Source organism: Electrophorus electricus, chromosome 19 (assembly GCF_041902795.1).
Source record: "Electrophorus electricus isolate QZ-2024a chromosome 19, ASM4190279v1, whole genome shotgun sequence".
Taxonomy (NCBI): Eukaryota; Metazoa; Chordata; class Actinopteri; order Gymnotiformes; family Gymnotidae; genus Electrophorus; species Electrophorus electricus.
This window is the reverse complement of record NC_137515.1, coordinates 11,192,114-11,205,237: the sequence shown is the minus strand read 5'-3', so window position 1 is coordinate 11,205,237 and position 13,124 is coordinate 11,192,114. Positions and strand designations below refer to the sequence as shown.

At 37.4% G+C, this 13,124-nt stretch overlaps 2 protein-coding genes across 9 annotated transcripts in view; both read left to right on the top strand.

Annotated features, from left to right (window-relative positions):
• palm2akap2 (PALM2 and AKAP2 fusion) overlaps positions 1-7,922 on the top strand; it is a 67,339-nt gene extending 59,417 nt beyond the window's left edge. For 6 of the 7 annotated variants that reach the window (XM_081702299.1, XM_081702298.1, XM_027010345.3 and 3 more), the window contains 3 exons: positions 1,678-1,871; positions 2,927-2,965; positions 3,951-7,922. In XM_081702299.1, the coding sequence (XP_081558425.1) occupies positions 1,678-1,871; positions 2,927-2,965; positions 3,951-4,055 (338 nt within the window). In that variant the 3' untranslated portion in view covers positions 4,056-7,922. The remainder of the gene's footprint in view (positions 1-1,677; positions 1,872-2,926; positions 2,966-3,950) is intronic. The other variant, XM_081702297.1, reaches the window with a different exon arrangement.
• Positions 7,923-8,610: 688 nt separating this feature from the next.
• On the top strand, positions 8,611-12,620 carry slc46a2 (solute carrier family 46 member 2). 2 transcript variants are annotated; one of them, XR_014118635.1, is made up of 4 exons: positions 8,611-9,890; positions 10,382-10,465; positions 12,091-12,224; positions 12,402-12,620. XR_014118635.1 is itself a non-coding variant. In XM_027010363.3 (4 exons), exons 1-4 carry the CDS (start codon positions 8,900-8,902, stop codon positions 12,457-12,459), a joined length of 1,290 nt encoding a protein of 429 aa, XP_026866164.2. In that variant the 5' UTR covers positions 8,623-8,899; the 3' UTR covers positions 12,460-12,620. The 2 variants fall into 2 exon arrangements, 1 of the variants encoding a protein (XP_026866164.2); XM_027010363.3 differs by having other exon boundaries at positions 8,623-9,890; positions 12,068-12,224.
• Positions 12,621-13,124: the final 504 nt, after the last annotated feature.

Below are 13,124 nucleotides of genomic sequence, written 5' to 3'. Positions count from 1 at the left end.
TCAACACACCAATGCTCAAGGACATTCTGAGCATTCTCAGCAATTGACAAACCTAAGCCAGTCTAACCACTGTACTATATGCGCCGACGAAACAAGGGCGCCTCCATCTTGTAAAATTTTGGGTTTAGATAACGATTGTTTATAATGGGGGTGTTATTGGAAAGCTGTTGTACACAAACACATGCTAGTGTAAGCATGACAATACACAACATGCAAGATCACACTAAAATAATTATTAAATATCTTCAGAAATACGAGCTGAATAGCTGGTGGTCTTTCCCATAACGATCCACAGGAAACAAGTTAACGCTACATGTTGGGACTTTGTATTTAGCTGGCTAATATTAGACATGAATTCAATATTCTGTAAATTTATATGACTAAATATTGGATGTTAAATATTGAGTGTTCTAACCGTATGTCTTCAGTAGGATATCCAGGATAAAATATCTTAACTAACGATACGTTAAATATGTCAATGTGCGTTGTTTTTGATCATCTTTTCATATTGTCTAGCCAGCTGGAAATAGTAGAGCGATGCTGTAATTTTTAAATCATTGTCCCGCTATAGAAAAAAAAATTTGAATGCTGCCCAACTGATCCCATTAAGGCACCGTTTTCTAATAGCGGCTAACGTAAATGGGAAGTTAAAATACAAAATGTGGACGAGCCCCTAATATGGCCGGGGCTGAATAAGGTGAATATAGATGGAACCCTGAATAAGGTGATTAAGGATGGCTTAAGATGTGGAGCAAACAGACGCCCTCAGAGGCAATTGCTCAAAAGACCCATAATGTGGTTCTGTCAGATCTCTCAAGACAACTTTAATAATCTAGAAATGTTTTCTTTTTAGTTCATCTGCTTATCTTGAAATCCTGCATTGTTATTACTATAACAACCTGCTATTTCAAATGGGTCTTCCATACAGAGTAAGATTTTGTCATCTAACCATTCTTGACATTGGTAGGCCATGCCTCTACATATTTTTGTATATAAATATCATCTGGGTTAACATGTGCCTTCTGTTCAAAGCCCATTGAATGAAACAAGAAATGAAAGTATGAACCATTGGGCAAACAGTGAAAGTTCTGTCTATTTCTCTGCTGTCCACACTGCTTGGGACATCAGCAAAAATGTGCCTTAGCTTTCTGATTTCTGCTCCTTAGCATTCCCTGATGGGAAATGTGAAAATAACCAGCTGGAACATGTTTCATGGAGGAAAAAAATCCATTCAATTTGGATTCAGTTCGAGGTGTACACTCACTAACCCTATTTAGTGTGGTATCCAGGTCTAAGTAAGCCCTTTTAAATAGTCTGTCTGTGATTTCTTGTTGTTTTTCACAGTTCTCTAACATTTTGGGGTTTAATGAAACTGCTTAAATTATGCTATGTTTGCTTGACTTGATTTCATAATCTGCCAGAAAACTTGGACATACTTGGAGGTACTGCACAGCTGAGATCATTTTGCACTTGGGTTGCTTTTACTGCTGGGGTTGCTTTTACTGAAAAATATCCTTAAATAAGCAGAAGATTGTATCTTTAAGCAGTTTGTTGGCTCAATGCTAAATGATGTGTTTGTGCCCTGTTCACTGGCATCCTTGTCAAGCATATCAGCAGTGTGGGCCAGACTATCCCATTAGCTGCACCATTCAATACTTCTTACATCCTTTCCTTAAGGTAAAATTGAGAAGATCCGCACCATCCCCCCAGTGTCCCCTGCCTCCTCAGAAGGTGCCCTCCCCTCCCCCCTTTCTGATCTGGGGAGCGATGACTCAGGTGGGAGCCAGCGCCCAAAGAACTTCATGCAGACCCTGATGGAAGATTATGAAACTCACAAAGTCAAGCGTCGGGAGAAGGCAGAGGACAACTGTGTGAGTTTCATAAGAGTTGCTCCATAAGAGTGCAGTAGTATAAATTACACATCTGTCTTATTGTCTCTCATTTCTATTTTTTAATGATATCAATACATTTCCTCAGATCACTGGCTGCCTAGTAGATGAGGACCATGTATTACAATACTTTAAATGGGTCTTTTAGAATGACTCTGTCACATTATCACACCCCCAAGTAATGCAAGACTGTGGTTTAAGAGAGCAGTTCCTTTTTGCAATACATGTGATTTCAAGGTTTTGAGACAGGGCAAGTGAAGGGACTTTCTTCCTTGACTCAAAGAAAGGGAATTAAAACAGTTGGTACTTACTCATATCACAGTGATTTGTGTAAATGAAAGTTCCTTTAACTTCTACATTTGAAAATGGTGCCCGAGGAATATCACTCTTGCAAACAATTGCTAGCCTAATGTTATTTTTCTTATTGATACTAAAAAAATCTTAGGTTGTATGATTAAATTGTAGAACAAGCTGAAATGCTTAGAACACAACACTAGGAAACTACTACATTCACATTACATTGAAATGCAGTGCATTTTATTATATTATTCAATGACTGATTATTTAAGGTCCTTAATTTAGTTCACAGAGTACTATTATATTGTTTCCATCTATACATAAAACAAATCTTACAAATGTTAGCATGCTGGCTATTAAGATTTCACCTTAAAATTTTGTCATTTAAAAAAAAGATATTCAGAATTTGCTATAAAATTTCACTGCGGGTTATACTGTGTATGACTATGTATGTGACAAATAAACCAAACTTGAACTTGAACTTGAACTAAAATGCCTTTACTATTAGCAGTCTCTAATTATATATTTTTGTTTTTCATCCAGATAAAGTAAAATAATAAAATATGTGTTTGTTACTTGTTCATAATAAAAAAATAATATGAGACCTTCAAAGACATCTAAAACAAACAGAATATCAAAGAGCAGTATTCTTTTAGAGGAATGTCTGCTTTTCTAAAGCTGTTCTGTATTGCCACTGATTCTCATGGACTTACTAATGCTGCCTCTTTCCCTCTTGTCAGTTTGCCCATTTACTGCTCGCTAGTGAGGTTACATCTGAGGTACTGGTACTATGCCTGCCTGAGAGCTTGTGTCTTTTTCTACCTCACTGCATGCCTTTGTAATTCCTTTTTTATTTTGTGTTTTAACAGTGGATGTGGTTTATCTTCAGTGTCAAATCCTTTGATATATCAGAAGTGATAGATAATGACACCATTTGTGTGTGCTATACCACTGGGGTTATTTTGACGTGCGTGAGCATGTGCTGTGACAGTTTTGAAGTGTTCAGAGAAGCATTTGTGCAGTTTCTGCACACTGTGGTCCCCATTGTTAACCCATCATCCCATTATCCACGGTCTCTTAACCCTAAGTCCACCCAAACCTGACACCTGCCCTGGCCCTTTCCCACCCATTCCATAAAACATCCACACCTGTACCCCTGCCGCCCCCACCCCACCCCACCCCATATCATTGACTCACAATAATGAACATAAAATGTCCAGTCTCATGCACACCATGTTTGCCATTCTTCAGTATGTAACAATTCAGCAACATTATAAAGGCTCTATATTCATGAAGGATGCAGTGAAAACAGAAACTTGTTTTATTTGTATCCTTGTGTTCTTGTGGGGGATGTACAGAATAACCATGAATTAGGTATATTGTAGGTTGAATTGAACATTTCAGTTCATTGGAATAATATATATTGTGTTCCTGAGATTGTAACTACGATGACAAAATCACAAAGGACTGAAGCTGCTGACCTGGAGCTATAATGCAACATGGCTAGTCTATGCATGACCTGTACTAAACCAGGGACAAGCAAACAATTCTATAGAGAAGGTAGAAAAGGTCTTATACAATTTTGGGTATTGTATCATTTCATATAGATAAACTACTGTTGATTTTGATAAGGCACTTTAACAAAGCATAGCCAGATGTCATCTTTGCTCAGAAGTCCTAAATTTAAACAGCTTGCTGTACAGTAGTACAGAGTCACTCCCACTGCCACTCTCTAACGCTAGCTCTCTGCCTGCATTGGGACAGGTTCTGGAGGCAACACGGGTCACCCGCAGAAAGAGCAACATGGCTCTGCGATGGGAAGCAGGAATCTATGCTAACCAGGAGGAAGATGAGGAGGAGGAAGAATAAAGAAAAGAGAAGGAGCAAGAAGAAAAGAGAACAGACCCTGAGAGAAAAGAGAACCATGAGTATCTATTCTGAATTTATACCACAGGAGCAATTTACAGAGTCAAGGCACCGCACTAGAGCTTCTCCCACTCAACAGAGCCAAAGACGGTGTGGTCATACAGTAGAACCTAAGGAATAGCTTTCTCACTGAGAACTTATGCAACAATAGTTTGCATCAGATATCCAAATCCTACAGTGCTTTCCGTTCTTTCCTAACTTTCAACCCTGTTTTTTCCATAATGGATGGCTGCAGTATGTTGGGAAATGTGTGAAGACCAAGGTTATAGTGATTTTTGGAATTATTTCCATTTTTTACTGTTGGGTGTTGATTTCATGAATGGACACTGAATTGGCATTTCCACGTGATCCATGTTGTTTGTGGAATTTAATGTATTTTAAATAAGAATTTGGGGTGTGAAGATGTGACAGATAAAGACAAAATAAGTCTGATACATTGAGATAATTAAGTGAAATTGACATTTTCATTTAGACTGCAGCCCTTGATTTAGAAGTGAGGAAATAGAATTTGCTGTGAAAAATTGTACTAGGGATTAGTTCCATATCAACCAATTGTTTGATGTTTGAATGTGATGGCATTTCCTATGAGTATTGGACTTTGCAATGCGGTTCAAATATGCTCTGTACATAATTTGCATATTGGATAGAAATAAAGAACGCAGTAAGAACTCTATTGAGAAATGAAACATGAAGGTAGGGAACAGAATCCTTGGCTGGGATACTTTGAGAAGTACTTTTTAAAGACCATGTGGAATATCAGGCAATAATGAACAGGTTATTGAAATGCACAATGGTTTTCAGCCAATAAAATATCACAGTACAGCACAGAAGCATTGGTATATTGCAGACAGTTTAGGAAACGGCCTTTCTAAAAGCTGCTCTTCAGCAACTAGTCCATTCTTCACTGACGAAAGGAGGCAGGTAGAGAAAAAAAGGCTGCAGGTCAATGCAGCCGGTGATGGCTAGCAGGCCTGTGATGGCTAGCAGGCTATGACACTGGCTACCTGCAGAAGTACTTGAAAACGGCTTGCAGTGTTTCAATCTGTTTGAAATCAATTGATATATGACTGATATGTGCATTTATCCCTAAAGCCATAGGCGTGGTTTGGGGGCGGGGGATATCCCCCCCAATTATTCCTGCTCACACACTACTCATATAATGCCTTAGGTTGGGTGGTGTGAGCCATGTCCTCCCAAAGTTTAAATCAAACCTATGACACTGCCTAAAGCTAATGTCATTTTGCATTGTTGTCCTTTAATACTTTAAAACTTGGCTATCGTGTATAATTTTACTGTTATGTTGAGCATTTCAGGGAGCATATTATAAGGAGAGCGCAACAGATAAGGGTGTTGTAAGATTTTAAGGGTGTTGCAAGGTTTTGAAAGTTATTTTTAGCTTGTGTAAATTAGCAGCACTACCAGTGATTGGTGTTTAGTTTGTTGTTGCTGTTGTTTTTCTTACAGTTATCGTGCTGTATCTTGGTTTTATATAAGCAAACGTTAAGACACGTGGGGTAGTCAGCACTAGTTTGCAACACAATGCGCCAATGATAGATGGATTCATTACTTTAAAACACTTGAACTTCAAGCAGTTCAGTCAATCCTCTCATAAATTTAAAGTCTTTAATAAGTAAACATTTTATTATTGAGATATATTGTCTGTTTTTCTTTGTACTGTGTATTGACATCAATTTAAGTGATTTGATTAGAATGTATAAATCCAATACAGTGAAATAACATTGTTTAATTATTATATAGGGGCTTTGTGGATAATTATACACAAATGAATGGCTGAAAAGTGGGAATGAACTTGCTGCTTGTATATTATTTTGTTTATGTCATTCAAATCACTGGCAAACAACAGCAATGTGAAGCAAGAGTTAGATCTGGTACTCTTTCAAATCAGTAGTGGACATGCCTTCAATAACAAACCCAAAGTGGGAAACTGCAGTGTCCTTGGGCAAATGTTTGGAAGCTCCTCCTATAATTCTGGTTTTGCCTTTGACCTGAGGCCTTTTTCAGCCCACAAACAATGAAACTAATGATCTTAGCTCTGAAGGTTATGTCTTTTAGACAATCAGAAATTATCTTTCAGTTTTTTATTTGCATATCATTTGTAACTTTAAAGTATTTAATGGACATGTCCTTGTATAAGTGCTTGTACTTTCTGGATTAGAATGGCAAAAGACAAACTTACCCTCTTCTTTAAGGCTGTGCCGTATGATGCAAAAAAAAAAAGAAAAAAAAAGACAGGACAAAAGACAGGACAAAAATTTGTACTAAAGTGACATTGTTGATTCAATGGTTATGGGTTTTCAGATGTTTTTCATTTGGTGTTCAACACCTATATGAAAAAGATGATTTTGCAGGAATTTACTGAATTTATTTAATGGATCATTACAGTATGGTTATAATGACATGTTTGTGGAATTTTAAATTGAGCGAGTGTGCAGTAATATTCTTATTGTAGAGGTCAAAACTGACAAAACAGATTAAGCAATGAACATCAGTTATTTCTGATATGGGACAAGATTTGTATTCAGATTATTTGATGTGTTATATGACTTGGTTAGTAGACAAATATTTTGAATATTGTATTGGGGGAAATATTTTTATGTGTGCAGTGAACTATTTGCAGTGTGTCTACAAATGGGGGAAATAGTTTTATGGATGCTGACATTTTAATACCATGTATGTGCATTTATGCAAGTAATAGTCTGTACTTCATTTTTTTATGTGTGCTTGCATGTGTCCCTGCATGTGTGGGTGTGTGTATTTGTATGTGCATGCGTGCACATGTTTGTGTAACTTTTTTAGGGACATGTCCTTAGTAAGCAACTTTTAGAATTCAAGAAATATATGAAGTTAAAAGAGGTGGACGGAGCTTGTCTGTGTGCTAATAAATGGCCATATATATTTGCGAAGTTTTGAACAATCAAGTATTTCTACTTTACATACAGAAAAACACATATAATGCAATGTCATTCAAGCTTTCAGTATGTTCATTGCAGTTCTGAGTGGTTTAGTATTATGACACTAGATGTCAAATTGTTTTTTCCAAAGAATGTTCTTCCAGAGTGTCAGAATTCTCTAAAAATGATAATCTTTACCTTATTATGACACAAGGCTAATTTATGAAAACAATTTAAGAAGGTGTAATATAATAGAATATGGCACTGGTAAGATCGGAGGAAGCCATAAAGGGGCAGATAAGTGGTAAAATATATAAAATTCCTAGCAGGAAATTTTGATTGCACAGTTGATTTCATGGGTTCCAACAATAGTACAACAGATTAGTAATTACTTACCTTTCCTTTTTTATAACCTATGATATTTTTGTTAGATGAAAATCTCTACATCAAAATGAAATCTGTCAGTAGAGCTAGATATAGTCAAAACTGTAGAAAATTAGTAACCAGTGAAATAATTAAATGTACACCTCAGTCTAGAGCTAAAAATAGCACATCCAGCACTTGTCCATACAGAATAACACACACCAAAATGTGATGGAGTGTGCAGTACCTGACAGTCTAATTTGTTTTCAATGCAAAGTTAAAACCCTGTTTGCAAAGATGTTCTTCAAATTTCGAAGCCACAGATTAACACCTTGCTAACTGTGGGAAATACCAAAGCAATTTGGAAATGGCAGTGATGCGCTCATATTTTTCCTTTTTTTTAAACCCTTGTTAATATGTTAACCACTCACTGTATGTTAATATATTCTGCTTATGTTGTTTTATAGTAATTGAGTAATTGTATGGCTCACACTTATACATATAATTATTTTCTCATTAAAAGAAAAATACACAACTGCTTCTTTCATTTGTTCTATGATGAGCTGTGTACCTTCATTTAATGCTTCTCAGTTAATATGGAATTCCAGAATTTATAGCACAAGCTATGGTACAACTGCCATTTCGAATGTACTTTACATGTACAGCTTTGAAATTGCAGGTGCATGTCTCATGCTTAAGGGGCCTGGCTTTGTTTCTGTATGCATTAAGGCGAAATGCAACAGCAGAGCCTGGTGTGATTTACCTTTTCTCGCCCAGACTTCAGAAAGCGATGTCAAGACCCTTCTTTCCCAAATTTGTGTAAAATCTGAAGCATAATAAGAAGATTGACATTATTCAGTTCAACTTTACTGAGAAGAAATTAAATTTCCTGTTAGAAAATACGCAAGAGTTTGTGCCCGACATCTCAAAGGATAGCCTGCTCCATTGAATTCTGAGCTTCCCTCAGAATTATTCTTTACATTATACAGTTTTATTATTTTTAATTTTTCAGTGGGTTATTTTTTCATCTTTTCCCTTAGACGAGGACAGACATGTTGTTCAAGCAAACAAGCAAAAATAAACACTTTACAATCCCAACTAAGTCGGCTGAAATAGTGCTAAAAAAAACCTCTCACAAGTCGATAAGCTCCACTGCTGACTCAGTCTCCGTAGGAGTCGTGAGTAATCAAGAAATAATTTAACTGAAACTTCCCCATAGCTAAATATCCACTTTACCCAGCTGATTGGCCTGGGCGATTGCCTGAATGCCGTACGAAAGTTAAAACACGGAAATTATTAGACTACGTTGTCATTCAGATTTAGGATCTCACCGAGAGGTGTAGCTGAGTTACTTCGTGGCGAAGGCGCACGATGCTCTTCGTGGGAGTGACGTTTATAAAGTTTTCGGCAAAAATGAGGAAGCGTTTATAAAATCGGAAGGTTACTCTGTAACGCTGCTGGGCTTTTCTGTCTTCTTTGTTCTGAATTTCCTCAGATCCAGCTAATTAGACAATGCCTGCTTTGCGATCCCTGCGTAAGCACATTGAGCCGATTATTTTTTGTGGTCAGGTAGCCAGTTCTTTCTTTGACACCGGTCTGCAAATGGTAGTGAAACAACGAAGCGAAAATTCTACAAATTATACGGACCAAGACGAACAGAACAACATCACTAACTTCTACATGACTTTTAACATGTTGATAAAATTTGTACCAATTGTACCTGCACTGATTTTGGCTCGGTACGGAGATAAGGGTTACAGAAAAATACCAATAGTTGTGCCTCTATTCGGTTACTTTTTGTCTCGAGCATTACTTTTGTTTGTGATACTACTCGAGTGGCGGATAGAAGTGATGTATGCGGCACCAGTGATCCATGGATTATGCGGAGGCTTCTCGTCTTACTGGGCAGGTGTGATGGCTCTCGTGTCTGTTAGTACGAATGAGGAGGCTCGGTCTCTGCGTATTATGCGCATGGAACTGGTATATGGATTCGCAGGATTCCTCGGCAGTTTGGCGTCGGGTCACCTGTTCCAACTTTACACAGTTGGGCTTAAACAAGGAGTATTGTTAGCTGGAATGAGTGTAGCGCTTTACTTCTTCTGCCTCTTGTACTCAACATTTGTTCTACAGATAACCTACTTGACAGCGTCCGCAGATCGGCCAGAGCATCGAGAATACGCTGGCATAATACATCGTGATGCCCGTGATATGACTAACATTGTGCTTCTGTTCGCGAGTGGGATATTGTATGACGTTGCCGTTGGCGGTGGAATAGAAATTCTCTCTATTTATGTGCTAAAAGAACCTTTACACTGGAGTGCGACAGAAGTGGGCTACGGGAACGCCGCCGGCTCGCTTATTTTTATCACGAGCTTCCTTGGCGTGAAGTTATTCACAAAGCTTGCGCTAAGTGACGCCAGCATGATAATGATAGGAATGGCCTCATTCATGTCGGGAATCTACTTCATGACGTTTGTAACAACCACTGCCATGTACTTTTTAGGTAGGTTAATGAATATTATAACATGCTTACTGAACTGTGTAAAATTTGCATTTACACATATTATCAATCATTTGTCTGTATTTTCAAATCTCATATTGGCACTGAGCAGTGTATGTTTGTGTAACTGGTTTTACTCAGATGTGATTTACAGTACGAAGATAAAAAACATTCACAGACATCCGACAAGAAAAGCAAAACAAGCTTCAGTATAAAAGTTGACACTGCTTAAAACGTAGCCCTTCGTTTAAAGATAAAAGGGCAGCCTGCATATCGAGTCCATAACCAGGCAACATATCTCCAAATGTGGAACTGAGATAGGGAAGCCAATAAGCATTTGAGTGTGATGTAGATAAAGAAGCTGGCAGCTCTGTTTGCATAAGGAATGTGTGAATTCAGATCGAAGTGATCATTTAGTCTTTAAAAAATAGATGAATGCCACATAGCACAGTGTGTTCCATTTGTTTATAACTGATTTATTTTCTTTTTGGCAGCTCGTTCCCTCACTTTGTTTGCCCTGATCCCCATGCCTACGATTCGCTCTCTGCTGTCCAAGCAGGTTCGAGGAACATCATATGGTAAGATACAGCTCACCATGGACCCACATACTTCTTGTATCACCTTTTTCTCAGAGGGTATGTGAACTCTCTGTCCCAAAACTACATCCTTTCATTCCTTGCAGTAAAGGACTGTTTAAAATGGTGCATTTTATTGCTGCCTTTGATTAAACTCAAAAATGTTTATAGATTATCAGATGTCCAAAATAATTTACTGATAAGGGTACTCAGGTAGGGGAGAGAAATGAAGAAGTGAACACATACATCAGTGCATGTGAGGGAGGGAACCAAATGAAGAGAGAAAAACCTTGCTGTTTTGAGAAATGGGGCAGTGAACTACTTCCCTTCTGGACTGTTGGTGTGAAGACTCATAGTAGACATGCTAATCACCCAGGTGCATGTGTCATTCTGGAACTTCCTTTTTTTTTTACCTCTATTACTGGGGAGAAGACCCCCCCCCCCCCCCCCCCAAAAAAAAGGGCCTCAGGGCAGAGTGCCAAATGAGATGTAACTGAAAGATGTGGAGACCCAATTGGTTTACCAATTCCAATTATTTAAAAAAAAAAAAAAAAAAAAAAAAACACTTGTGGTTCTGTCAGATTTTTTTAAATGGTTATACTCCTCAGAAATTAACTGATTAAGAATGGTGTAGATTCATTTATAAGAATTGGAGAAATTTTACATTTATTTTCAAAGAGGTTCATGAATGCAGTAGTGTAAAATGTCACATTCCATAATGCATAGGTATAGTCATTGCAGAACTGCCACAAAAATGCCTTAGACCATGAGAGTGTGTGATTGGCAGAAGTATACATTCTGCTGCTGGGTGAAGGTAAATGAGTAGAGTTGTCTGAAGCTGCTTTGAGTAATGTCTCTTCTAGTTTTTTTAGATATGAAGCACTTTATGAAGCTCAGCTGGTAACTCATTCACTCACTTGCTTACATTCAGCTCAGTCAACCAAAATTAGCTCTGACTAATACACCATCCCTACACTCAAAAAGCCTTTAGTTGAAAAACCTTTGCTGTTAAATACTTAAAGTTGAATTAGCATTAAAATCCTCAATGGTAAGGAAAATTACATATATTTCTTCTGCACCACTACTACTATTCTCTCTTGTATCACTTTGTATTGCTCATTTCATCTAAAGTTGGAGCTGATCAGTTTTGTCTAGTTTTGTGAAGTACCACTAAGACATGCAATTAAGATATGAGGTAATGAAGTATGACCTTTAACAACTTTGAACAAAACCATCTTTTGATAAATGTTAGTTTTAGCTGTTGCTGATGTTTTTTTTTTCTTGGTTGTTGCTAGTTAATATGATTAGGTGATCCAGTCAAACCAGCAGCTAGCCATTTTAGTGTGGTTGTAATAGCACTATGATTTCTTTATTTAACTATTTGGCCAGATTTCATATGCATCAGCAGGGCCAGTTTGTCCTAACAGAATGGGATCTCTAGCAAAAAGAAGAGCAATACCATCTCAGGAACTGTCTATTCCAGAAGAAAAGGGGAGTGAGGAAGGGATAAATACATTTAGAAATGGCCTTCCTTGAAAACCAAGTGGTGCTGTTGACCATGGCTTCACCATTTCAATACTCAGTACTGTTTTTCAATGTCAACAGGAATGACTTTTATCCTTCTCCAGTTGTCCTTCAGACTGGCTAGTTTAGCTTCCACACCTATGTATACCAAGATCTACCAGGCCACACTGGACAGCTTTCCTGGCTTTGTGTTTACCTTGTCTAGTATTATCACCTTCCTGTCTCTGATACCCATCAGGTAAGATGAGTCATCTTTTCAGATTAATTATTATTGTTATTTGTTGTAGTAGTAGTAGTAGTAGTAGTAACAGCAGTAGCAGTAGAATTTCCTACATATAATTCCAAAATATCTATTTCTGAAGTATTTAGACTTTATTGTTTTCATTAAAATATGTTGTTTTTTGTCCTTTTGAAGCATTGTTGGAAGTCGTACTGCGAGGCAAGATAACTATGAAAGAATTGAAGGAAATTGATACTTCAAACTACCACAATGAAAAACAGAAGAAAACAAAGCTCTGTCCTGTCATTAAGCTTTGAAATGTGAAAACAAAAATATCTGCTTCTTGGAATGTTCTGAACAGGTGCAGCCTACCATGTTTCACACACAATTTCAGTTTACTGGCAATTTTGCTGCATTAGTTCTCATTTATTTTTGTTTTTTTATTATTGTTATTTGTGACTCTTTTTTTCCTTGAGTCAAACTTTGTTTTATCTGTCTGGTTGTATACCTGGTGTAATTCTTATTTATATCCACTGTGTATGGAAATATACAAAGAGGCAATTCTGTTGAGTATTGTGGTATTCAGATTGTGCCTTCCAATACAGAGACCTTTTTCTCTTGTGCTTATTTTATCTTGTATATGGGGGTATATCTGTATATACATTAAAACCATTGACAAGTGAAGCGAATGCAACTGATGATCTTGTTACAGTTTACAGCACCTGTAAAGGAGGATAGAGTATATTAAGCATCAAGTAAACAGTCAGTTGATGATTTGGCAGCAGGTTAAAAGGAGGTTCTGAACAACTTTGACCAAACTATGTCCTAGGAGACAAAACAGCAGGTCTCATGGGGTGTTCCCAGTACACTATTAGTTACTACTTATCAAAAGCAATCCAAGGAAGGACGACCAGTGAA